At 31.8% G+C, this 25,777-nt stretch overlaps 1 protein-coding gene across 1 annotated transcript in view; it reads right to left on the reverse strand.

Annotated features, from left to right (window-relative positions):
• The window catches only part of LOC130450888 (E3 ubiquitin-protein ligase RNF220-like), a 164,999-nt gene that overhangs the window by 103,777 nt on the left and 35,445 nt on the right, over positions 1-25,777 (reverse strand). The window contains exon 3 of the mRNA XM_056789590.1: positions 15,983-16,096. Coding sequence (XP_056645568.1) covers positions 15,983-16,096 — 114 coding nt within the window. The remainder of the gene's footprint in view (positions 1-15,982; positions 16,097-25,777) is intronic.

Raw genomic sequence — 25,777 nt, forward strand, 5'->3', positions numbered from 1 at the left:
TAATAATGATTCCAATTGGTATCCAATCCAGTATCATTTGTAAATGAGTCTTATAATGGACTTATAAAAAAGTAAAATATATCTTATTACAACTATGTCTAGAGTATGTTGTTAAATGATATTACCGTTGTATTGGTTCGGCCTTATTACTGAATGCAAAGTATATTTTAAATGCTGCGAAATTTTATACCTTCCGTCCTTCGGGAAGAGACGCTTCGAGTGTTTTATTACTCCATCTTTCGTTACAAAAATTTTGATCGAGTAACACATCTGTCTCGCTGCCCTCCTAATTTATAATGTGGACTAAAAAAAATGAGAGACGAATTTCGACGCGAAAAAAATCTGTGTTACCACTTAAAGTCAAAATAGAAATTCTTGAGCGTTTACGTCTTGGAGAGTCGTTTGCATCCATATCACATTCATTCAATGTCAACGAATTAAATGTACGATCGATAAAAAAAGTCGTATGTAGCTTCATTTTATTATCAGCAAAAATTGTTCGTGATCCACCAATAGAAAAAATGGAAGTGTCGTTGTCATTATGAATCGAAGACCGCAACCAAAAAAAAGGTGCTTCTGAGTGGTCTTATAGTCCAGGAGGAAGCAAAGAGTCTTTACATACAATTCAAAGAGCCTGGTTTCAGTTGTGGGGGTGAATGTCCTGATGAAGGATTTCAAGCATCGGAAGTTGGTTCAATAAATTTAAGGCGAGACAACCTGAGCAAGTCTTTAATGCAGACGTAACTGCACTGGTTTGGAAAAGAATGCAAACAAAACATTTGTAAAGCGGAAAGTCTGCCCCTAGATTTAAGACAGCAAAGTTACACTGGCGCTATGTTCTAATGCATCTGGAGATCGTGTTATTAAACCACTGATGCTTCACAAAATGTTAAATCCTTGTGCTTTGAAAAATAAAAACAAGGACACTCTGCAGTATTTCGGAGAATAATAAGGAAGCGTGAGTTACAAGCAATATTTTTTGTGACTGGTTCCGGAATTGCTTTGTTTTTAAAGTTGAAACTTAAAAACCAGAAGTCAGACTTGGAAGCATTTCTAATTTTGGACAATGCATCACGTCATCTTTATAAACTTGATACTATGAATTCAAATACAACAGTGCCCTTTTTACCTCCCAATACGACGGTTTTACTTCATCATATGGACCGACCAACCAGACCTTTCAGCACTATTATGTTAGATATTAGATAAAATCATAATAAAGAATGTGATCCTGATATGAATGTTGGACGAAATTTGACATAGCAAAATGCATCGTAAAGCTGCGAACATATAGCGAATGGAATAGGACGAGAATTAGTTCCAACAGATAGAATCAAGTGACATTCAATAGTTGCTTGAAACGCAAGATGAAGATTTGAATGAAACCGTTCATAGCACATTGAAAAAGATGCTTTTAAAAAGCACTCGAAATGTGACATTCAATTTGAAAAACCTTGATGGTTTAACAATGGCACATGAGCGTTGGGGCAAATTGGTAAAGCCACTGCTGCTATGAATTGAGGGAACTTTTAAAAAGTGCCACTAACGGAACATATACCCCGCGAATGAAAAGCTTTTACTGTATTTAGAATACCTATACAATCATACGATTTTTCGGATTTACGATGTGTCTGATTGTTAACATAAATTTAAAATAAAATTAAAACTAAAGCTTTGATGATTCATTATCGTTGTGCTGTTCTCGTGTTATTGTGTCCTTTTGATTAGATATAGTGTTAGTTGTTAATTTTTCAGAAAGACTTTCTATAAATATTTTGTAGAAAATAGCGAATTTATTAATTTAATGCATTTGTTTTAGGTTTCAATATATAGGGATTGATTATAAACAGCATTCAAGTAATACAAGTTATTAAAATTAATACATAACATATTAATTACCTATTTTTGTATGCAATGTTTTGTGTGTGTGTGTGAGTGTGTGTGTGAGTGTGTGTGTGTGTGTGTGTATGAGTGTGTGTGTGTTGTTTTTCGGAAACTGATCAAGTTAATCGGGTCGTAGTCATATGATGGGATTCTTTCTACCCTAGTATATTACCACTAGGGTAATTGCGATCGTTCCATTTGTCTAAGGTCTAAGGTTTTTTAAGCATTACAAATTATTTATTTTCCTTATATGTTTGTCTACTATTAATTCACGTGAGCTGCGTAATATATAGGTTACTGAGGTTAGGTTAGGTTAAGTGACTTGTTTACTTCTGTTTCATAAATATTATTCTTTCTATGGATTTTTCAACTTCTACAGTAAATAGTAATAAATAAAAAGGTTATCATATTTTTAATAGGTAAGAGAGATAAATTGTATCCAGCCAGAATAATTAATACGGAATGATTAGTGAATAATCACAAAACCTGAATTTTCATAATAAATGGCTGTAATTGCATATTTGAATATAATTTTCAATTCAAAACAACTTCACTTTATAACCTTTTTCTGAATTGTGAAAAATAAAGATACTTTACTCTTGCACAAAATTCAAATTTTGTGACAAACCTCGTATACTGCTTTAAAAAATTGATATCTGATGGTTGATTTTAACTTTTGGACAATGTAGAACTTTTTCCTTCATAAAACCACTAATAAAAGAGTTTTCCATATGGTTCCAAATTAAGTAGATCCAACTGTAGATCATGTTTTAAATTTGATATTCAACAGAAAATTGGATCTGATGTTCGGAAGTTGTGATTTAAATTTCGTTCTGGATAAGGATCCGCAATCAGCTGATAGGTGATTGCCCGGGTATTTCCGAAAAGCTGTTAATTAAAAGGTTTTTCTTGCATTTTAAAGTCAAAATATCGGTGAAACCAAGGTACTACAGTTATTAATTATTTTTTCCATTGTACTAACTGACATTAGAAGTATTACAGACAGAAATTCAGCCTAAATTTTTTGCACATGTGATAACCGCACATCTCTAATGAAATGATAAAATTCACAAGAAATTGTATTTTTACTAAGAATAAAATTAATAATTGTTTCTCCACAAGGTAAATGTATTGACTCTCGTCAAGGTATCCAAAACATGAGGTGGTCGATATCAGCTTGTTGTACCTCATTACAAACAACTGTAACTTCGTGATTAACTGTGCCAGATTCTGTGAAGAATGATAAATAAAAAGGTTTCTTCTCCATTATATCCCACATAGGTTCTATAAGGTTAGATCCGAGAGACCGTAGTGGCCATGCTGGAAAAGTCGAAAGTGGTTTGTAGGTAATATTGAACATAATGCCACCATGAGTAACTAAACAGAATCACGATTGGTGATTGAATATGATGTAACGCTATTCTGCCTCCTAGTGCAATAATCTCTATACCAGTTCGAATGTTGGCAACAGTACTTCGCAGTTAATAAACCACTAATAGTGGATGGGATTGAAGAGGATAAAAGGCTCGAATGCGGTAAACGAAAAACCTTTGATTAGACATGTAACGAAAAATGGTAGAACCGTTTCGTAAAACAAGATGCGTGGAGCACCTAATTTGATGCATGGTGGTCTGCCTAGGTTGACCAGGTCTATTTCATGCTCCTATATCTTCTTGTGCCCACACACGATAATTTTGACACCTACAAAATTGGGCATTATGTGTACTAATTGAAAATAGGTTTCTTCAACAAATTTAAAGTAAAACATTGTTTTTATGAACATGATCGATGAAAAAATGTCGATATTCTTTATGTTATTCACGAGGGTGGTTTAAATATGATCGAGACAAACGCTATGACATATTTATTTATTATTGAAATATTTACAAAAATTTGCAGTTTTTATAAGTAAGTTTTCTCACTATTTACACATTCTTTCCACATTCTCGGAAGCTTTTTGATACTGATATCGAAGAATTCCTTGGGTAACTCGGTCAGCCTCTACTTCGTCGTGGGTGGTGAATTTTTAACTTACGAGGGCTTATTTCAGTGGTCCAAACATGTGGTAGTCGCAGGGTGATGAGTCCGGATAGTAGTGGGGATGTTCTTGTATTTTTCACCCTAGTTCTAATTTTGTATCAAGCGTTATATGAGGGCGCGTATTATCCTGGAGAAGAATTGCACTTTTCAAAAGGTTAGAGTAGTATGCAGCATTTATGGAGTGATGTGTGCGCAGGAAGTCAACGTACATTACTCCCCGTCGGTTCCAGAGTATAGTATACATAATCTGGGACCTGATTGTCTTCGCTTTGACTGGCGCCACATCTTCCTTCTTCCACTATTCTTTGGACAGCAACTTGCTTTCGGGAGTGTAATAGTGTTCCCATTTCTCGTATGTAGTGGAGATTCGCGTTGAAAACCCGCCCCTTTCCATATCGTATTGCGTCAGCAAGCGCCGACAAACTTCCAAACAAAGTTCAACAGTTAAGGAACCCATCGCGTTGTTATTTTGCGATATTGAAGGTGTTCCTGAAATAAAGACTCTAAACTAGCAACAGTACTAATGCCGAGTTCAGTCGAAATTTATTCTGGTCCTCCAAAATGAGTTGTTATACGAGAGAATATTGACTGGTTTGATGCTGGTTCACGGTCGACGATCATGCGGCTCGTTCTCGACAGTTTCGCAGCCATCTATGAATGCCATTTCAATACAGCAGATCTACTCAGATACTAAATACCGAAACACCTCATCTCTTTTTTAATGTATTAGCGTAGAAAAATTTTCGATAGCTCAATACTAACTGTTCTCGATTGACCAATATCATTTATTCTAAACGTTACTTTATGAGAAAATAATATACAGTTATGATAACCAATAATTGCACAAGAATCAATTCTTTTGTGACAATGTGACAATCCTGAAGATGTGGTAAAGTATCTATTCTATTCTATCGACGAATCGTCGTCTGCACTGTTTTAAAATCCAGAGATTTAAATTGACCTAATCCAAAAATTCATTATATTTTACTCAAATAATCAGTTATTTGGAAACTTTTCAAAAATTGTGGGTAAAAACTCATATAACAGTATCTGTCAAATGTTTTTAAAATTTGCTTGAATTTGTCAAATTTGCTTGATGGAAATAAGTATTTAATGAGAATTTGCTCATTATCAACAGCCACTCGTTCTAATTAGATGTTATTTATGGTCTTTAATTGTATCCTATTAATAGTGAAAGATCAAAAATCAGGATCTTTGATGAAGATAATGAAATTTACTTTATTTGCGAACTTTTGTATATCTTATTTTGAAGCTGTAATACTCTTAAGTGATCGTATTGAAATATTTTTTGTTTGTTACTGGCATATTAAGAAAATTGTTCTTTATTGTTTTATACTTATTTGCAATTACACTTCCGGTTAAAAGTTTTAGCCCACCCATTAGATTGTGTGATTCATAACAAGTAAAATTCGATTGATTTTAATATTAATAATTTGAGAGGGAATATATAAAAAATAATAATAAAACTTCAAAATGTAAATGTTACATATTTAAATTTTTCATTCATTGATGTAACACCCTTTCGCTTGTATTACTTCGGTGTACAGCACCCTGTAACAATTTTGACAAATAATCGTCACCTAATTTGTTCTATTTGTTTTTCAGGATATTCCAAAGATGTGAAATGTAAGTTGGACACTGCGTCGCATGGGTGTGGCGACTGTGCCGGCCAAATCATTACTTTGAATATATTCTTCCTTTCCAATTCTTTGGTGCTGACTAGAACGTACTACATTTTCCTTTAATGTTTTTTATAGCGTTTTTTCAATTTTCACCAGGTGTCCAGTCGCCCTTCCTCCGAAACATCCTCAAGACATCACTGAGCCTCCGGTGTTTTACAGTCGGGATTACACATGGATCTAGCATCCGTTCATCATCTGACCAGCGCACAAACACTCTTCTCTTATACCCAAAAATCTTAAATTATGACTCATCACTTCTTACAACTTTTTCTCACTCTTCATACATCCAATTGCTATATTCTTTAGCACACGGCAACCTCTTAATTTTATTTGTTTATTTATTTTAATGTTTAAAAGCGGGTTCTTCACTGCTACCCTTCCAAAAAGACCAGCTTCACTCAATATCTTTTTCACTGTAGAAGTACACAAAGGCAAATTCCTAGATTCATTGATCTGAGCTGCTATCTCTGGGTCCGTGAGTCGTCGATCACGTTTACTGATCGATACAATGCGTTTTTCTGGTTGTGGTTTTGTGAAGCCGCCCTGAACGTTTTCTATCGCCAAAGCTCCTGATGAATGCATATTTTTTCACGTTTTAGTCCACGGTATGTTAAGGTAATTTTAATTCGGCGGCCATGGTACGGTTACTTTACCTAGATTATGAAAACTTGCAATTAATGCATGAGTTTCAACCGATAGTTTCTTGGTTCGACCCATTTTAAAACTTCCAAGTCTAAATTTGCGAGAACAAAAAAGTCCAAAAAGTATAAATTATAGCACGTTCTTGCATCTCACAAGACTGACTGGAACTAAACTACAATCAAACACCGAAAAAATAATTCACAGTTAAAGAATCATAAACAAATTAGCCGATACAAGTTTAACTTTTTGTACTTACCGACAAAATATAAACACTATTATTTTTGGTTTGTAAGACAACGTTTCGACCTTCGCTTGACAATATGCAAGAGAAAGTTAAAATATATTATCTTGAAATTTACACACTTACATTTTGCCTAATATCATTGTCAGTGACAGATAATTCAATAATTAATTTTAGTTCATTTGAGGTAAAAGTGTACGTAAGCTCAGTTAACTGAAATTCAGAAAGCTGCAATTATAGCCAAATGTAAGATGACTGGACTGAAAGGATTAATAATTATGGTATAAAAAAAATTATTTTATTAATACTTACCTGATAATATACTATTTGTAAACATGGTAACAAATGTCAAGTGAATTTACACAGTTAAAAACGGCAAAAATACGTCCCAAGACTTGTAAGCTATTTCAATGAACAGAAGTCTACATATCAAGGTTTTCTTCATAAAATTGCACCAGTAGAGACATTTTTTAAATGTTAAAGCTGTAATGTAGCACACTAATTAAAATACCCATAATGTTTGTGCTATTCGTGTAGTACATACGCCAATTTATAGAATTTTTAATGTTAAGACATTATCTTGTTTTGAATAGAAATGTGATTTTTTAAGATTTGTTTATCTGTTTTTATAGCTTTATCTGATGAAATATCATAGAAGAAACAATCGATTTGGACGTTTGACTTTGTGGTATTATTCAAGTTATGAAGGGTATGTTATTAAAAACATCTATGCTGATAAGTACTTCGAAAGAATTCCAATAATTGATTACATGTTAACATGTTAACAAGTTTAGTGCAATGGAGCTGTAGCTACAATAGAATGTAAATTACATTAAAAACATTCTAAATGTTGATATAAAATTTTTGAACTAATTTTTTTTGTGAAAAATTCAGGTTAGATTAGATTAATCTAACATAAATATCGAGTCAATGAAATTTATCAAAGGAACCCTGGTCTTGCCTTTTAATCTTGAATAAATCTAATGCAATATTTTGCTTGAAATAACATTCCAAGTCGATGATTAATACTGCCCTCTGCAATATCTTCTTCCAAATAAAAGATTCATTTTACAAATGTTATCGCAGTAATATATTTATAGAGCCCTAACAATCCCTGTCACCGTGTCGGGCTATGTCTCCCGCTTTTGTGTGTATCATTTCACTCATTTCTGCAATGTTTTGTGAATTTATGTGGCCAAATATTAAGTCGTGTCCGTGACAGCCGGCAGCTACCACTCTCGAGGTATATTTCCTTTTGCGAACGCTTTCTCCGGAGTTTCTAAAACAATAAATTCTCAAAATAAATGTCAATGGTTTAGATGGGATTATTATTATATAACTGCTAACGCGAATTTCGCTTTATTACTCCATTTAGCTCATGAACTGATTCATGACAATCGAAAAAATAATCTAATTTTCATCTTATCCGCAATAAAGAATCCATATTTTTTTACCAAATTTACTATTAGAATTTCTCTATTAGAAACGTACAGATCCTGTACCGTAGCCGTATCTCTTAGTGTCATTCAAATTGAAAGAAGTGAAGGTATTCCTTGATGAATAATTATCTGTCTATCAGAGCTATTTTCAATTTCTAGTTTCACATATTATATTTTCGCTTCTACAGGTTTCTTCTTCAAAGGATCCCTTGCTTTCAATTGCAACGGGAAGATATGATAAGAATCAATGAACTGGAGTTTCTTTTTTCTTCCCCACAGAATCTATATTCGTATTTTTTGCTAGACCTAATCTCGCCGAGTGCTTCTTGAAGTGGCATTTCCTGTGAAGAAGCTAATGAGGATGTGTATATTGGTTTTACTGGGAACTAAATATTCTGCTTAACCTAGCGGTAGCAAAGGTTCGAAGAACTTTTTTGATGCGATCGAGCCCGAAAAGAAACCTCCAGATTGTTTCTCTTTCGGTTTTCTCTACAGAGAGGCTCCGGTCCAATAAAAGACGTTCGTAGTAGCAAGGGTCACTAAGAAGACAAAGTTATATTTTTTGCTCAATCTCCAAGAACCAACGAAAACTTGAATTTGAGATCTTGTGCATTCAGTTCATATAGGTTTGTACAGTTTCTGATTATTTGGGAAGTAATACGTTATCGTGGTGCAAAATTCACGAGCGTTCTTCCACATTTCTCACTTACTTTGGAAATAGTATTTAAATAATAATTTTCAGTTATATATTTAGAGATCACATAGAAAACCTGTTCTTTTAGGTACTAATATAAAAACAACTCATCGCCTATGAAATAGTTTTATTCTTGTTATATTTTTAATTGCCACTTCACCAACTGTTTTTCTTTTTAAAATTTTTATATTGGTGTATTGGTAACTGAGTATATCTCCACATATTTTCTTTACTGTGTTTGTTCAAGTGAAACCAAGCGGAGGAATTGTAGCAATTTACAAAGGCTTCCCTCCTTTCCTAAAAAAATAGGAAGAGAAATGTTCATATGTTGTTCTCGTCACAAGCAAGTTAAATCCAATTTATTAGAAGATATTGTGATAATATTTTAAATGAAGCAATGAATCATATTATACATGCTCAATTATGGCAAAGAGGTTTGATTTGTTTATACTATAAGTTGAAAGCATTTGTATCTTATGAGTCGGTATAAATTACCGAATGAAAAGACATTACAAATTGAAAACACGTTAAAAGCGAATACGGCACTTCTAATGTTATTCGTTGGGGTATATATTCTGCACCATTACTTAATTTATTTAAACACATACTAGTCCGAGCCATAATATTGACCAACAATGCAGATTAATCAATTTCGTTTGAAAATTCAACTGAAAAATAAAGCTCCAGTATCATATATTTCGATTCATATTTTTCAAAGTTCGCTACTTTTCTAAAAACAAATTTTATCGATCATAAAATGTTCTGTTTCTAGATTTAAGAATCGCTCACTTAAAAGTATCTCAAACCGGTTAACTAAAATTCTACACCAGTTAACTTATTCTCAATAGAAAATATTCAACTACAATAGCAGAATATTGATACTAAACTCTCACGAAGATGCTGCACTGCTAAATTCTCATTTATGTCATGATCAAAATTCTAACTCATAGTATAAAATCATGTGTCTCACAACGAGAATCTATTTAAAACCTACAAGCTGCAGTACAAATGCTTTTATCAATAATGAAACTCGAAAAGTACCCCAAATCTAAAGGTAATTTAATGGGTGAACTTCCTAAATCGAGGGTCCCTCAATCTACACGAGTCTTTGCTCAATGTGTCGTAGATTACACTGGAATTATTTTTGTAAAGGAAGATACTTTGCCTAACTGTAAAGAGTAGGAAACATATTTGAACAAATTAGAAGCAGTGCATATTGAATTATTAAGTAAGAAATTAAAACTATTTTTATTTCATAATCTATTCTTTAGGCGCAAATAATGTCACTCACAGGTAAACTATAAAGTTAATTGGAATTCTATCGTAACCTATTTACCACACATACGGGGATTATGAGAATCGACTATAACAACATTTCATGTAGAACGATCTTACCCAACGTTCCAATTTGTTATGGAGGAAAATCATTGACACAGATCTGGGCACAGTTAATATTCGTCACCTTACACCCATTTCCAAGAATCTTACTAACTTCTAACCGCCATACGAACAGTTTACAATTTTCCCAGAGATACATAAATACAGAAATGTAAAATATTTTCGTTGTAAAAAGTTAATCATCGAATTACCTTTTATTCATTCCCACGGCTGAAACCATTCGCTATTTCTCCTTCAGCAGGGATTCTACTATCTTATAAAATCACATACATGTCGTTGAGCAAGCAATCTTGAGTTAGAACATTTTTCTTACGAATAAACTTACCAATTTTACGAAAAAAAAGTCAAATCAAATTAACAACTATGACAACCGGAATGGCAGTTGAAAAACTATAATAAAATCTCAAAAGTATATTTCATAAGAAAAGTGTTGAAAAAGATTCAAAAAATAGTCTCAGTATCTCCGTGTTAATGTAGGTGTGTATATATGTGTGGGTATGAGTATATTATTTTTTTGACTTGTATTTTTGTTTTGTACCCGCCCCTGTATATTCTCCTCCAGTCTATTTTCATCTGACCTGACATTTTCTATCGGCAATATGAAGGGGACTGGAAATTGGAATAAAAAAGAGTCAAGCAATCATAAAGGCATTTAGTTTTTATGAAACATTTAGCTGTGTCATTGAAGCGTAGCAATGTATACTATCAGTTTTTTTCTCATAAGTCAGAATTCGTGAGTGTCACTATCAAGAAAATTAGAAAATATATAGTATTAGCTCAAATTCAAATATTTAATAGGTACAAGCAAACTGCGTGTCATTCAGTTAATTATGAAAATGGAAACCAGTTTCTTATAAATAATAAACTAGTTGGAATTTTATAATGAAGAATTAACATGATTAAGTTGGAGCTTAGCAGTAAATATTCAACGGAAATAGAAGTGAAAATAAGACTATATATGATACTTCTAGTTAAACGCAAATATAAATTACTATCACTATTACTTCATTCATTTGAAGTACAAGTATTATAAAAAAAATATGGAAATTTGATTTAAATCGACCAAAAATTAACAACAAGAAAATAGGAATAAAAAGATCTACGTTAACGTACGAGAGCCTGATATAAAGTGGAGGTATGAAAATCTAATCTTAGTAATGAAGATGCAGTTATCTAGGAAAAATCAGAGGGGTGATAAAGAAGTATAAATTAAACAATAATGATATGAAAAGTGAATAGACCCTGTAATAATCCAACAATAGAAATGGCTTAGAGATTTTGTAAGAATGGGTGAAGGAGAAGGCGTAACAAGTACGGTTCGCAAAATAGTGCTGAAATAGGGATAAGCGACAGAAGAGGCAAATGATTTATTAATATATTAGAAGAAAACGTGCATTTAAAAGTACAAAATGCAGTATATAACAACTTTTGAAATGTCTATGGTTTATCACAATTTTATTGGATTAAATATCATTTCTGTTCAAGTTCAATTATTTATTTGCTTCCTTTCACCTATTTGCTGCCAAGTCCCAGCATTCTTCGTGATGCCCAAAAATTTCTAATGCTCACTCTATTGAATTTTTATTAAATATTGCATCAATTTTTATCAATTTGTTGTGTTTCAAAGACATTTTATCAAAACCTTGTTTTGAGGATGGAATGAGATTTCGTGTTGCACTATATGAATTCCACGTCCTAAAATATATATTCAAACATAAAATATCACTTACAGATATTGTGTAATTGGTGTTATTTCTAATGAACAAGAATCGAACAATAGTGATGACAAACGATAACAAGTTATTACATTTCGGTTCGTGTAAAATGCAGGGAGTTCTAAACCACTGGCGTATTTTTAGTGCAAGAAAGAGGCATTGCCGATTATTTGATATAACATATTTCATTACAAAATAATTTTAACGCCGAGTTGTTATATTGTTATATATATCGATTACTGAATACTTTTCTCACAATTTATGAATAGATCTAATAAACCTGGACTAATATAATTAACATTGTTGTACAGCTTTGTTCGAGAAAAACAAGATATGATCAAAAATACAGTGAGTGGATTTTTATAATAGCAATTACTTAAGATTCATGTATGTCAACTAATATGTCTCTTACCCTGTGGTCCCATACATTTATAGGCTGAGACAAACAATTTTAAGTTTAACTCATTCTGGCTTACCGCTATAGCCGCTTTAGTGAGATCCTGTTTGCTGTGTCGGTTGTAAAGTATAGATCTTGAACATCAGTTATTGATAATGTAGAATCTGTGAAGATTTTTTGAAGGTGGTATTACTTAAAAGTGGAAAGTGGGGATATGAATCATTAAAACAGGCTAGTACTACTCGATAGCTTAGTGAAGAACTTAAAATGTCGTAAAGGTGCGTGTAAAATATTCTAATAGATGACAAATGAGACTGAGTGAGTTCCAAATTGTCGCAGATCCGGATTTTATTACCAAAATGTTACTGGAGATGGAAATTGGTTCTATTTTCATAATAAGACAAAATTTAAGAGTTCTCAATGGAAACCAAAATCGAATTTCAATGTCATGGTTCTTTTTTTCTTGTGTGATTGTGAGAGCATAGCCAAACAGAGTTCGTTCCAAGGCGTAAACTTTGAATTTTACAATGTAGTTATGAAACGCTTACGATGTACGAAGAGACATGCCAATATCCGTGTGTTGGATGGAATCTATGTCGTCAGTTTTAAAATCGACACTTCGAAATGATGAAGAAAATTCTCAAAAATGGTAGACTATCGTAGACCCTTACACGACAATGGTCGAACTAAATTTTTTAGTTGATTTTTCGTATTTTTTGTGACTATGATAAACTTTATAAATATAATAGGTGCTAGTCATTGAAAAAATCACGTCTGCATATGGTAAGATTTACATATAATTTTTTCCTTTAGTAGATAACTTTTGTTACGGCAATGGTTGTAATAGCTGTAACTGCTATTGTGACTGCTGCCGAGGTTCCTGACAGTTGACTTTGCAACCCCCAGATTAATCATTCTCTTGCAAACACGTTATTCTCTGCATAAAGAGGGTGATTCACTTTCATATAAATTTTTGTTACATGGAAAAATCTAGTCCATTCTCCATGTTCTTATAAGATCTATAATATTACTTTAAACGTAGCAATAACTGAAGTAAGTTGAAAGTATTGTTAGCCATCCTATTATTTTTAAAAAAAGTATATGTGATTATGAGGACATTAATCAAATGAGTAATATAAAACATTCGTATTAAAATAAATTCTCATGTAATAATTTATTGTGTGAAATATTAATGTGATGTTAACAAAATAATACAAGGTAATAAGAACATATTATTATCCATATCACTTATCAGAAATCATAATGAATGTATTTTGATACAAAATATCTGATATTTGTTCCAAAATTGAAATTGGAAATCCTATTAGGCTATTTTCAGGTAGGAAAGAATTTTTCAATAGTACTATAAACATTGTTCGCAAATTGTAAATAAAGCTGTTGACTTGGTAGTATATTGTTGATTTGTAAGACATGTCAAAGTGTCTCATTTAGAACAAATTAAATATAATTTATTTCAATACAATTTCTGATAAACATTTGATGTCAAATCTGTACTTATATATAGAGTATTCCATTTAAAAAAGGGTATAGGTTTAACTTAGATGATATTACTGCACAATATTTACTACGTCTTTCGCTCTTCATAGCCGTAAAATAACCTATTTTCTTCTTAAAATTACTTTGTATTTAATTTATAAATATGGTACAAGTCACAAACATTGCCAAAAACTACATAGTATGATTAATCCGGGTATGGCAAAACAAATTGTTTGTATTTCTTTAAAACAACCATTTATATACATTCAAAAAATGTCTATTATTGAAAAGTGTATAGAAAATGGAATTGAACAGTTTGCTTTTTATTTTACAGCTGGTATCAGAATTTTTCATTTTATTTTTTAGATTAAAATGAAATTTGTTCAATGCGTCTTATGAAGGAATTCAGTATGGGTATGTTAACTAAATAATGTTTAGCAATATTAAAACGTGTTGTACAAATAATCACTCTATTAAATCCGTATTTTTTGTATTTTTAACATTCTTTTAGAAGTTTAACATGCCCGTGTAATACTCATAGGTATACGTTCATGCTCCAGTAATAAGACCATCAATATGCTGTTATGACATAATAGCTGTTGTAACAACCCTCTTAGAGTGGTGGTAAGAACCCCTATTCCGAAGGAAACAGACATAAGATATGCAAAGAACGATGTTTGTTTATACCGTATAGTCCTCGTTGTCGTATCTTTGAGCAGCATATGTAGCCATATGTCACGGTCTCGCGTTATCGGATCACTTTGCAGAAAATTGCTACGATCCTCGCCAATCTTCTAGAGAAAGAGGATTTCATGTGCTGAGAAAAAATAGAAAGGGACGGAGAAAATTTCGTTAGCACGCAAACTAACATGGAAAGTTATTTCACCGGAGGCAATTTGGTGAAATAACTTTACCACATTTTCGACGCGCTATTCATGGGTTAATTTTCAGACTTATCATTTTATCCTTCTGTTGAGTCATAATGTTCTCATCTCCTGAACATACAACATGACAATTAATGAATCAATGAACTCTACATTCAGAAAGTGTATTAAAAAGATAATATAATAATAAAAAATTAGCCTCCAGTTAATATTTTGTTATAATACACGTAATAATTTTTTTTCTATAAAAAATATGACATTTGATCATTATCTACACAGAAATGTAGTTTGGGATTATTATACCCGTAAACAGCACCAACTTTATTATTTTTAAGTACGAAATTTGAAATTTTCAAGTAATTATATATTCATCATTTGTGACTGAAATTATGTTCATAGATATAAACTTTGAAAATAAACATTGTATGCTTGAAAAAATAATTTAAAAAAATAAAAAATGGTTACATTAATTAACTGAAAACTGTGATATGTAATTATATAATTTTAAGTTTATATGATTAAGGAAAAACAACGTTCAAAACATTTTTTCCTTAAATATTGAACATTCTTTCACTGATAAATCATCTTGAATTTATATCTCCACAAATCCTGACTTTTCGACCTACGAGTAATTTCGTCCTTTATCAAAATATTTTTATTTATTGAAAATAACTCTTTGCTTAATATTTTAAATAAGGATCTAATCTAATCATCAAATTTGCATCAGGCCACTTTAGAAGAAATATATTCGAATAGTACCGGGTGTTTCAAAATGAACAGTGGAGTTTCAACGCTACATAGAATTTATTGAATTAAATCTACCGTTATAAATGATATATGAAACGAAAGACCAAATCAAACAGTTTTATATAAAAGCCTACATTGTTCAGTGTGAACACTGCACCAGTCAATGCGTGTTCTTCTCAAATGTTGATCAGTATCTCTCAAGTAAATATTGCCAAGACGACTTCAACTCTGTTTCTTAATTCGGGAAGGTCAGCTTGGAATGGGGACACCAGAAAATTTTCATGGTCATGGAGCAACATTTTGTCAGACAATTTGGCATGCTAACCATGCTTCAATAACTGCAATTTATGAAGACTTACTTGTAAGCATTCCAATAAAACTCCTAAAACAGTTCCTATAGGAATTACTAATTCACAACTAGTTGCCCCAACTATTTATTTGAACTACGCTTACGCTTACGAATAGCGGTGAAAATATTGCGTGAGCATGTTCAATGGAGCCAAAAAACAAAACTGAGTTACTTTTTTTATATATCAATGTTATAAATATTATGAAGTCTTAAAACCCCGCTATTCATTTTTAAACAGTATTACTTCGTTTGAGAATTGCCAAAAAAATTGTTTTGTTTTTAATTGAAAACTAACAAGAAAATTGAATATTCGAAATCATTGCATCATTTTTAATAACATATGAGTAGTTACCAAGATCAAAGAGGAAAGTAGTCTTGGCCAACGCATCTCCTGTTGGTTGGAGACTGGGAACTGTAAATGTGTAGGATCCGTTGCCATTAATATTTGCTCCAAAAAGAGAATCCTCTGAAAAAAAACGTATTTGAAATTATTCACTAATTTCAGTCATATTGGAAATTGGATAGTCTGGAACCCAGACTATCTTGTATGCGTGATATTATTTGAGTAAGTTCCATTTAAAATCGAACATGTCCATTCTAAATTATTCTTGAGAATATACGAAAAATGTATGTTTTAATGGGATATCACGGAAAACTTATCTATATAATAATCATCTGACGAAGTGGGACATAAGTTAATTTACTGAAACCTAAAAAAAAATTCAACTATTGGATAACCATTGAACTACGTTTTAGATGTTTCTTGGTTTGTACTCGTTTTGAAATATTTGTATGTGGAATTTAAACACCGCCTTACAAACGCCTATGATACTCAACGATCAGGGTAGTAACACCAGAAAATATGAAAAAAGTCTCAAAAATTATAATGAATAATGAAAATTATTTCATAACTTGATTTTAAAATTTCAATGCTAGGCTTCCTCCAGATAATTGAAGTTCCTTTCTCACACTAGTCGATTTCTATACCGATTTTTAAAACCACAATCGTCAACACCATATAATTAGAGCTTGCGATACAGTCAAATTATATCGCGAAATTATAAACACATGGATTTATTACTGAAGATACTGAGAACATAGCAATAATGATGCTTGTTAAGAGCCAATTAATTGGATGACAGTGTTTTGAACTGAAAGTACTAAACGTATTTCAATAAAGCTGATAAATCCTGAAACCTCCTGTGCGTAGATATGATAATATTCGTTGTTTCCAGAAATCTTACCGGGTTAATACTGATGCTGCGAGTCAACAAGTGAATTTTGGAATTATAAAAAAAATCTCACAGGAATCATAAATAACTTACGAGCACGATTCAACAAACTATTTATTTGGTTCCTAAATCTAAAACCTGTTAAACAGTAAAAGTAGTGGAAACGTCAAAATTTTTATCTGCCATTCAAAAATTATGAAAAAAAGCTAATTTTATAACAAAAGTAACCTAAAATCAAGACGATTTAGAAAAATAATTGATTTCCAATTGGGAACGTGGCAATGAAACACCAAAGTATTCTAATGTTTATATATATATATATATATATTTATATATATATATATATATATATATATATATATATATTTATATATATATATATATATATATATATATATATATATATTTCTTTAATTTCTTATTTCTTAGACCTTTTGAAACACTATGAAATATAAAAGACTTAAAGACAAGTCGAAACGTCGATTTAATCTATCTTTCAAACGAATATTTAGAAACATATAGAAATATATATATATATATATATATATATATATAAAATAAGATATATATATATATATATATATATATATATCTTATTTTAGGTCTCTTTAAAATTAGATTTTTTTTATGTTTGAAAGAAAGATCAAAATTAACGTTTCGACTAATTTCAATCTTTTTCAAAATATGATATGATATGTGTGTGTGGAATTAAACACTACCTCTAATATATTTCCGACCATTCGAATACTTATGTATTCATCCTCTGGGACTGAAATTCTGGTCAAGTAATATACAGAAATGTTTATAAAAGTACTTACATTAATTAATTAAGATTTGGGGCGTTTTAAATTTCGTTTTTTTCTTTTCAAAGGCATTAAATTCATCGGTTTCGAAAATCAATATTCTAATGGACGCTTGACACTATATAAAAATATTAATGTTATTGATTATGGTTGTTATAGAAATAGTTGTTAATTTTCATTAGTTAGATTATGGATGGCATTTAATTTCATAAGCTAGATTAGTCTAGGTTGACATTATATTTATAGGTTAGTTGAGATTTTGAGAAGTAATTAACATCAGCTCTGGATGACGTTGGAGTCTGCCTTTCTATAACCAAAAACAAACATAGATGGTAGAGCATAATCTTAATATGGAGACGCACAAAACAGATCTCCTTATGGTCAAGCCTAAGTAGATAAGTGTCCTAATCGCTTGCAACAATTTGAATCAAATACTTTGGTGATCTATAACACAGTTTAAAAGGCGGATGCTTCACAATTGCAAATGTAGCAAAATATTAACTGTGCATGACACTATCGTCTACTCCATTGAATCCCTAGTTCTATGATAAATTTTCCCAAATTAAAGTTAATTTTGACAAAAACATGTAAATCTCAGAGGAGGCATTCGCGATAGTGACAGTACGGTCCTGCACGGTAACTTGAATATTATATTATACTGTTACTTAACTTCATAAAATCAATTTTCACAGAATCTTCAATTGCAATTCACTTGATCATCTTGGTTGAGTATATCTTCAATTCTTCTTCACAAACCCAATAATATAATCACATCTATCATGTTGCCAATCCAAACTTATAAACCCATCTCGATCTGACAACTCTGTTCTCCAACTGCTTTTCACGCATAATTCTGTCGAAATATCTGAGGGCATCATAGCGAGGGACGAAGTAATTAAACATCATGGAACTGGATTATCTTTATCAAAGTAAGGAGTCATCTGTACCTCACATACGTGCAAAACAAGAAAGGGACACTAGAAAATACTTGAACAACTACTTTGCATTTCCCATTGTTGAATTATTACTTGTAATGTGAATCTCTTAAATATATATTTCATTATTGTTAGTTGATTTTTAAACGAAATGTTAGATGTTTCGACATGTAATGTTGAAAATTATGTTACAGGTTATTTACTCCGAGTTACAGGATTTGAGTCTCCATTACCTTTTTAAAATGACTTTAAAATATCGATGCTAAGTTCACATCCATTTCACAAGTTCCACTTTCTGTTTATGGGTAATTTTTTCCAAAACATTATACATTTTAGCTTACAGATACATACCCCTATTATATAATAATATTCCTTTTATCATATTTTAATAAAGACTTAAAGAAAAGTCGAAACGTTAAATTCCAAAAATTATTAAAAAAACTAATTGTAAAACAGAAGAGACCTATAATCAAGAACATTTAGAAGCATTTTGATAATATTCCGATATATTGTATGCCAAGAAATTTTCCTATCAAACACAAATTATCGGTAATATCTGTGGACTTAGTCACCTGCTTTACTTTTACTCAAAAGTTCCTCATATAGTGGGGCGCCGCCGTAAGGTTTATACCTCGGTATCCAGGACCAGTCAATGAATCTTTATATAAACGTTGGAAATATGTTTTAATAGTATATAGAAAAATGTAAAAAAAAATTTATGCGCTCTCAATTTTTTAATTATTATTATAAATAATTATTAGTTTTTTGGAGTTTTCTTTCATTTATATTAGTTTAAAGTAATATTTTAAAAAGAACAACAACAAACTTGATCTTGGATCTGTAGGGACTGCAGGTATACCGATGAAGATTGGGGAGGGGAATAGAGGGGATAACAGCAGCTGTTGGTTATTGTTAATGCGGGCCCTAACAGAATAGTACACGTGGTAACTTGCTAGGCTTAATACGTACCTGTTGCTTTGGTTCCGAAAAATATTTATTATAGATTTTTGTTTATTTACAATTAATGTTTATATTATTGTGCAGTGAGCATGATGAAAGTTAATTACTGAACATTACTGAGTTTTACAAAATAGTGGCATAGATAGTAAGTATTTGTTTTTTAAAAGTTAGAATGTAATAGTAAAATTTAATAATCATTAATTATGATATAAAGGTTAGTTATTAATATTACTAATATTTATTGGTGCAGCCTCGTGTCGAAATGGGTGAACCATCAAGTAGTGGTAGTATAAGCAATGATTGCCTTATTTGTGATAAAATTGGATCTAGTTCCGAATCAAGCTCTGAACTAGAAGATACTATAAAAGTCACTAGAGGCATATCAACATTAAAAGCTGCTTCTGCGGAAAGAGCGGATGGACTTTAAATTCTCGCGAATTTGTCTACGTGCATTCGGTATGCAGACAAAAATATATCAATAAAGGATGCATTAATTCTCATTTAATAAGAAATAACACCGCATCAGCATGCTCTCTACCTAAAAATAAACTTCGAACGGCTACTTCAATTGATTTTGATTGGAAAAGAAAATGCTTTTTATGTGAAAAAGAAGCAAATGGAATGAAGAAAAGGAGAAAGTCCAAATCGTCAAGACAACAAATCAGCTACGTCATTACTTCTGATTTCAAGAAAAGATTGCTGTAGTGTCCGAAGATGTAGATGTTTTAGTTTTATTGACTGCGCTTTCACCAACAGACCGAGAAATTTATTTTCGAAAACCATCCAAAGGCAAAATACCGCAAAAAACGTACTCTAACTCCTCTAAGAGTTTGGAAAAAATATTACCCATTGTAAAGAGCATATTCTGTTCTTACAGGCATTCACTGGGTGTGACACGACATCAGCTTTTTTCCAACGTGGCAAAAACGTATTTGCAAAAAATTTTGAAAAGCGAACAGACTTGCGAAATTTTTAAAGCTGGTGTTACATGCACTCTTGCTTTATACGGTGCCCCCCCAAAAAATAAAACATCTTAATACGTTAAGACATAACTCTTTTTTGAAAGCAGCTGCTAAAAATACCTGCGTTAAACTGCCGTCGTTACCACCTACTGCAGATGTCGCTTTTGAACACTTTAAAAGAGTATTTCTGCAAATTCAAACATGGCTCGAAAGAGAAATATCACCAGAAGAATGGGGTTGGAAATATGAATGCGGAATATTGATACAGCAAACAATGACGCAGCGACCAGCTTCGGAATCTTTATTAAAATTTATTTTTTGCACGTGCAAACCAGACTTTACTGTAATTAACCTTTTATGTCCGATGAACAAATAACACACAAAAAGATAGGACAGCTTTGGTATGGGTGAGGATGAGAAGATCATCGTATCAATTATATGTATAGGTATGATTTTCACAAATATACAGGATAACCTTGCCCCATTTAGTTACTAAAAGAGCAAATATGCCAGTATTGAGTTCATTCTAAACACATACAGTTGACAAATTTCAAATTTATGATTTTAGAGCCTAATCCCACTTGTGTTCTTCGGGATTGGTGAATACAACCAGAATATGCTACACAAGTGTATAAGACTTCTGAAAATAATAAGAGTAATAATGATCAATGAAAAATGAATACCAAGTAATATCTCACCATGTCTTTCCTCAGCGATGAACTTTGACAAAATTATCACATACCTAAAACAAACAGAAATATACTTAAAAGTTTGAATGCTGATTTCCTCTAGGGTAACAAACTTGCCAGTCACATATTTCACTTGTGTTTTTAATTTTCATTAATAACAAAAACACAGTTTTTGGACAATAAGGTAGGTAAATGAAGTCGATCTCGTAAAGTTAGTACAGATCGCGATAAAAAATGCAAACAGGTTGCAAACAGGTTGAAGATGTTGCATTTTTGTTGGATCAATTAAGTTGTGTCTGATTACATACTTTCAACAATGTTGAGCGTTCATACCAAGATCAGTATTGTTCGAAATATGGAGGAGATTGTTGCTGTTGTTGCATGTGCTGCGTTTATCATTATTGCTGCAAATGCTGAGAAAAGTAGAAAGAGGAAGGGGCAGAGAGACACTTTTAAATAACAGAACCAATCATGGAAAAAATTGATCTTGAGCCACTTTCAAGTGTTTTAGCTCGCTCTGCAATTTCGTCATATTAGCGAAATCCGATTTCCAAGAACTTTTGTATTAAATTGCCCCTAAAATCTGAAAATATAATACTGACTAACGTGCTACTATTTCTTATCAATTGATTACTTGTTCTTCGCAAATATATTATGAAAATAATGAATAATATACATAAATAATAACGTATATAGTCTAAGTAGGTTGTTACTCTATATTAGAAGGTTTATAGTTTAGATAACCTCAGTAGATGTTGCCAATACGTGTTTCGCGTACAGATTGAGCGATTTTTTTCATTTGGAGTGGGATAAACAGATACAAGTAACTGGCATCAAATCTATTTGATACCATGCCGCTCGATGTTACAAATTGTTGGGATATATTTTGTCAACATTGTTGGCAACATTTTGTATCTCGGTCTGTACTAGCCTTTAAAAGTTTTTCCCTTTAATATAAAAAAATGACCCTAGTAATTGGCCCTTCGACTAAATAAGGTTAGTAATGTTGACAAAGACATTAATTATCGAAATATGTTAATGATTCTTTAATTTCGTGGTTTTTTAATTATTGAAAATGATGGACATAAGTCACCTTTATTCTATTTGTTAGTCAAAAATTTCATAGCATTGCAAAGCTCAATTAGAGACATTCGTCAAAATAACTTGACTGAGCTCTCCTGTCATGTTTGTGTGCTTCATGCAGGCCTTTTCCTATTCCTCTCCTTTATTAAGAAGCCGCGTTTTTCTCCGCAGCTCACTGTTGGTTTTATTATTGCTTTGTATAGATGTAGCTTCGCCTTTCTGGAGACTATTATAGTATCAGCGCTCCCAACTGTTAACTACTACTACATAAATTTGAACTTGCTCCAAGTTCATTGCTTTTTCTTTGTTCAGTTGTATTGACAAAATTCTCGTTGCTCTTTTCCTTTGAAGTGTGGTCATTATCAATAGATTGATTGATATAAATACGCAAATTGTCAGTGTCAATATCATATTTTGATAAAGACTTAAATAGAAGTCGAAATGTTAATTTTTATCTTCCTTTCAAAAATTATTAAAAAAAACTAATTTTAAAACAGAAGAGACCTCAAAAAGTCTAAGAAATAAAAAATTAAGGAAATATATATATATATATATATATATATATATATATATAATATATATATATATATATATATATATTCAGTCAATTGGTAGATCTCATATAAGTGAATAGTGATCTTTGTTATTTTTTTATTTGCATTGGAAGGAAAAGATAAAAATGAATATTTTCAGTCACTTCATCTAAAGTTTGCAGCTATTAGAAAGTGCTGCTAAGACTGGCATTGTATTCTTGTGTTCTTTCTCATTTCTTATCGCAAGTGATTTATTGGTTTTTGAAATTGTTGCACCCCAGTTATCTTTTTAATTGGAACTACCACCGCCTGCCAGGATTTCTGTGCTAATAGTCCAGGAAAATTCTATTGAACCCAGTAAGATTAATCTATTATAGAAAATATTTATATTTCATAGAGGTTGTACTTAGATATAGGAAAAACATTCTTTTCTCTCAATACGTCAGTATTGAATAAATGAATTCGACTCAAAAGCAAATTAATCCTAAACATATGATGTATATCAAATGTCAAATGTGGAATACTTAAAATCAAGATTATAGTGCTCATTCCAATGGCTAAATTAAGTGTTTTAAGTTTGAAGAAAATTTGAGGTGTACCTCACAATTCAATTGTTGCGAGTTTGTGGATTCACTTCCAAACAAACAACGAAGCGAAGTGAAGAAAAGAATGTTAAAATACAATTGATAAGAAAAGAAAATGTGAGATGTTCTACTTGAAGTTATAGACCAGCAAGCAATCTCTAATTGCTTATTGGCTACCATTTTAAGTTAGAAAATATGTTTTTATAGGAAAATAGCTATTCATTGTGGCTTTCGGTTGTTTTAAATTTTCCTAGAAATTCATAATATGATGAAAATGCTCCATATTATCGAAATTTTTTGTAAAATTCGGAAATAAAAAAATAATTGTTTATGTTTAAAATTAGGCAGATGAAACCTACTTCTGGTATATCTTGAAGTATGAAATATTATATCCGAAATGAATGCAATCCCGAACCTACAATTTAGCAATTATATTACCTACTATACTCTATAATACAGAGCATATCCCACAATTTTTCGAATTATCTTGTAACTATGAAATAGGAGTCCCTAAGAACATCGACAAAATATTTCAGTAGTCTAAAATCAAAAACGCCGAAACTGAAATACTTTTAAAAAGACATAGAAACAGTGCCTTGGCTATAAATTAAAATCGTAAATTCTGTACATTTGACATACACAGTACGATCATGATTTTTGAAACTGGACAGTGTAGCGAAGATATCTTTTGATCGGTGGTGCGCAAGGCCACCCTCGTGTCGAAGTTGCTGCCGCTGCTGCCGATGGTGTAAATGCTTAAGGGCCATACTCCTACTTCTGCTGCCGTAAAAAGTCTGATACTAACATAATTAAAGCACAAGCACTGTAATTTCACTTAATTAAATTCCCTTTTTGGCGGACTGTCGAGCAAAAGTAGCGCCACACGGTAAGGGAGACGCGATATGAACTTTTTCCAGCCAATGAGCATTAAAACTCTGCATTTAATTTTATCAGAGATCTAAGAGAAGATTTTTAACCATAAAAAGAAGAGCAACTGATTCTATTTAAATCGTTACACTGGAAAAAACGATCGTTTCTTATTAGTTAAACTTTAGTACAGCCAAATTTTCAATAACAGGAGACGGTACAGAACTATCCTAGTTAAATTTCGAACGAATTTCTCTTTAGAAAGGTGAATATAGTGATTACTTTTGCTTACGTGGTTTCTCTTAATATTTATTTTTTCTGGTTTTATAGTATTTACACATTTTCACAGTAGAAGGTGTTGGTAAAGATATATCGAGAACCACTAATTAATCCAACGTGACACACGTTTTAGAGGTGGCATTTGAGCTTCTATATTTGTGATAAGAATTTTACTAGTGTTTTGATACTAATCGAGATAGGTCGGCATTGTGCATGAATGCATATCAATTTTCAAACAGTTTTGGTGTCACATGAGTTGACCACACATTTAATTAACCGTATCGAAATCTGCGATACTTCATTAAAACGCCAAGAAATGAAGCCACTTCCCAATATAAAAGTGTTTAATGCAAACAATCATGTTCGAAGCGTGGTGTAGGACTTCAAAAAAGGATTTATGAAGCTCTGAAATCTAGTCAAACGGTTGATTCAGTACTAAACTGTTAACAATTGATCAAAACTCAGGAGGAAATTCAAACGAAACGTCCGGTGTTGATCAATAGAAGGACCCTTGTGTTCCACCACGACAATGCTAGGATACACACATTTTTTATGACAATTATTTTAAAAACTTATCGGCGGTTAAATGTGAGTTAGGGTTTAATTGGGTATAGGGTATAGGGTGTAGTTTGTCTCAAATCAATGTGATTGCATAAAAGAGAGAGAGAGAGAGGGGGGGGAGAGACATGCTTTATTATCAACATATTGTTAAAATTTGTAGACAAAAGCTTGTAAAAACTAAAAAACAAATATAAAAATAACTAAATAAAGATACAAATAAGATAAAATTTCTATATACAGAAGAAAAGCACCATGACTAACAAAATTATAAGTAATAGTAAAAGGTAATAATTAGTAAATAAGTCCATAGCAAATCTAAACCAATATGCGGCATGTCCGGAATTGAATATTGTTATTAGAATAGAAATTGTTTACAAAGTAGAAGGCACTTTCCAGTAAATATGCCCTCAAGTTATTGTGGAATGCGGGAAAAGATTATATCGATTTGATTTTGTCAATTGTGCATTTTGTTGCATTGTAAAATATTGAGCCCTTCACTAATTGTGAACGTAGAGTATGTAGGTAAAGGTCGAGCTCCGCGTTCTAAAGTGAATAGCCGTGCAACGATCTCTGTGAAATTGGAGGAGTTTGCTCACGAATTAGGCAAACTGATTCAAATATTAATAAGGAAGGAAAAGTCAGAATTAGTCTAGTTTGGA

Source organism: Diorhabda sublineata, chromosome X (genome assembly GCF_026230105.1).
Source record: "Diorhabda sublineata isolate icDioSubl1.1 chromosome X, icDioSubl1.1, whole genome shotgun sequence".
Classification (NCBI taxonomy): domain Eukaryota; kingdom Metazoa; phylum Arthropoda; class Insecta; order Coleoptera; family Chrysomelidae; genus Diorhabda; species Diorhabda sublineata.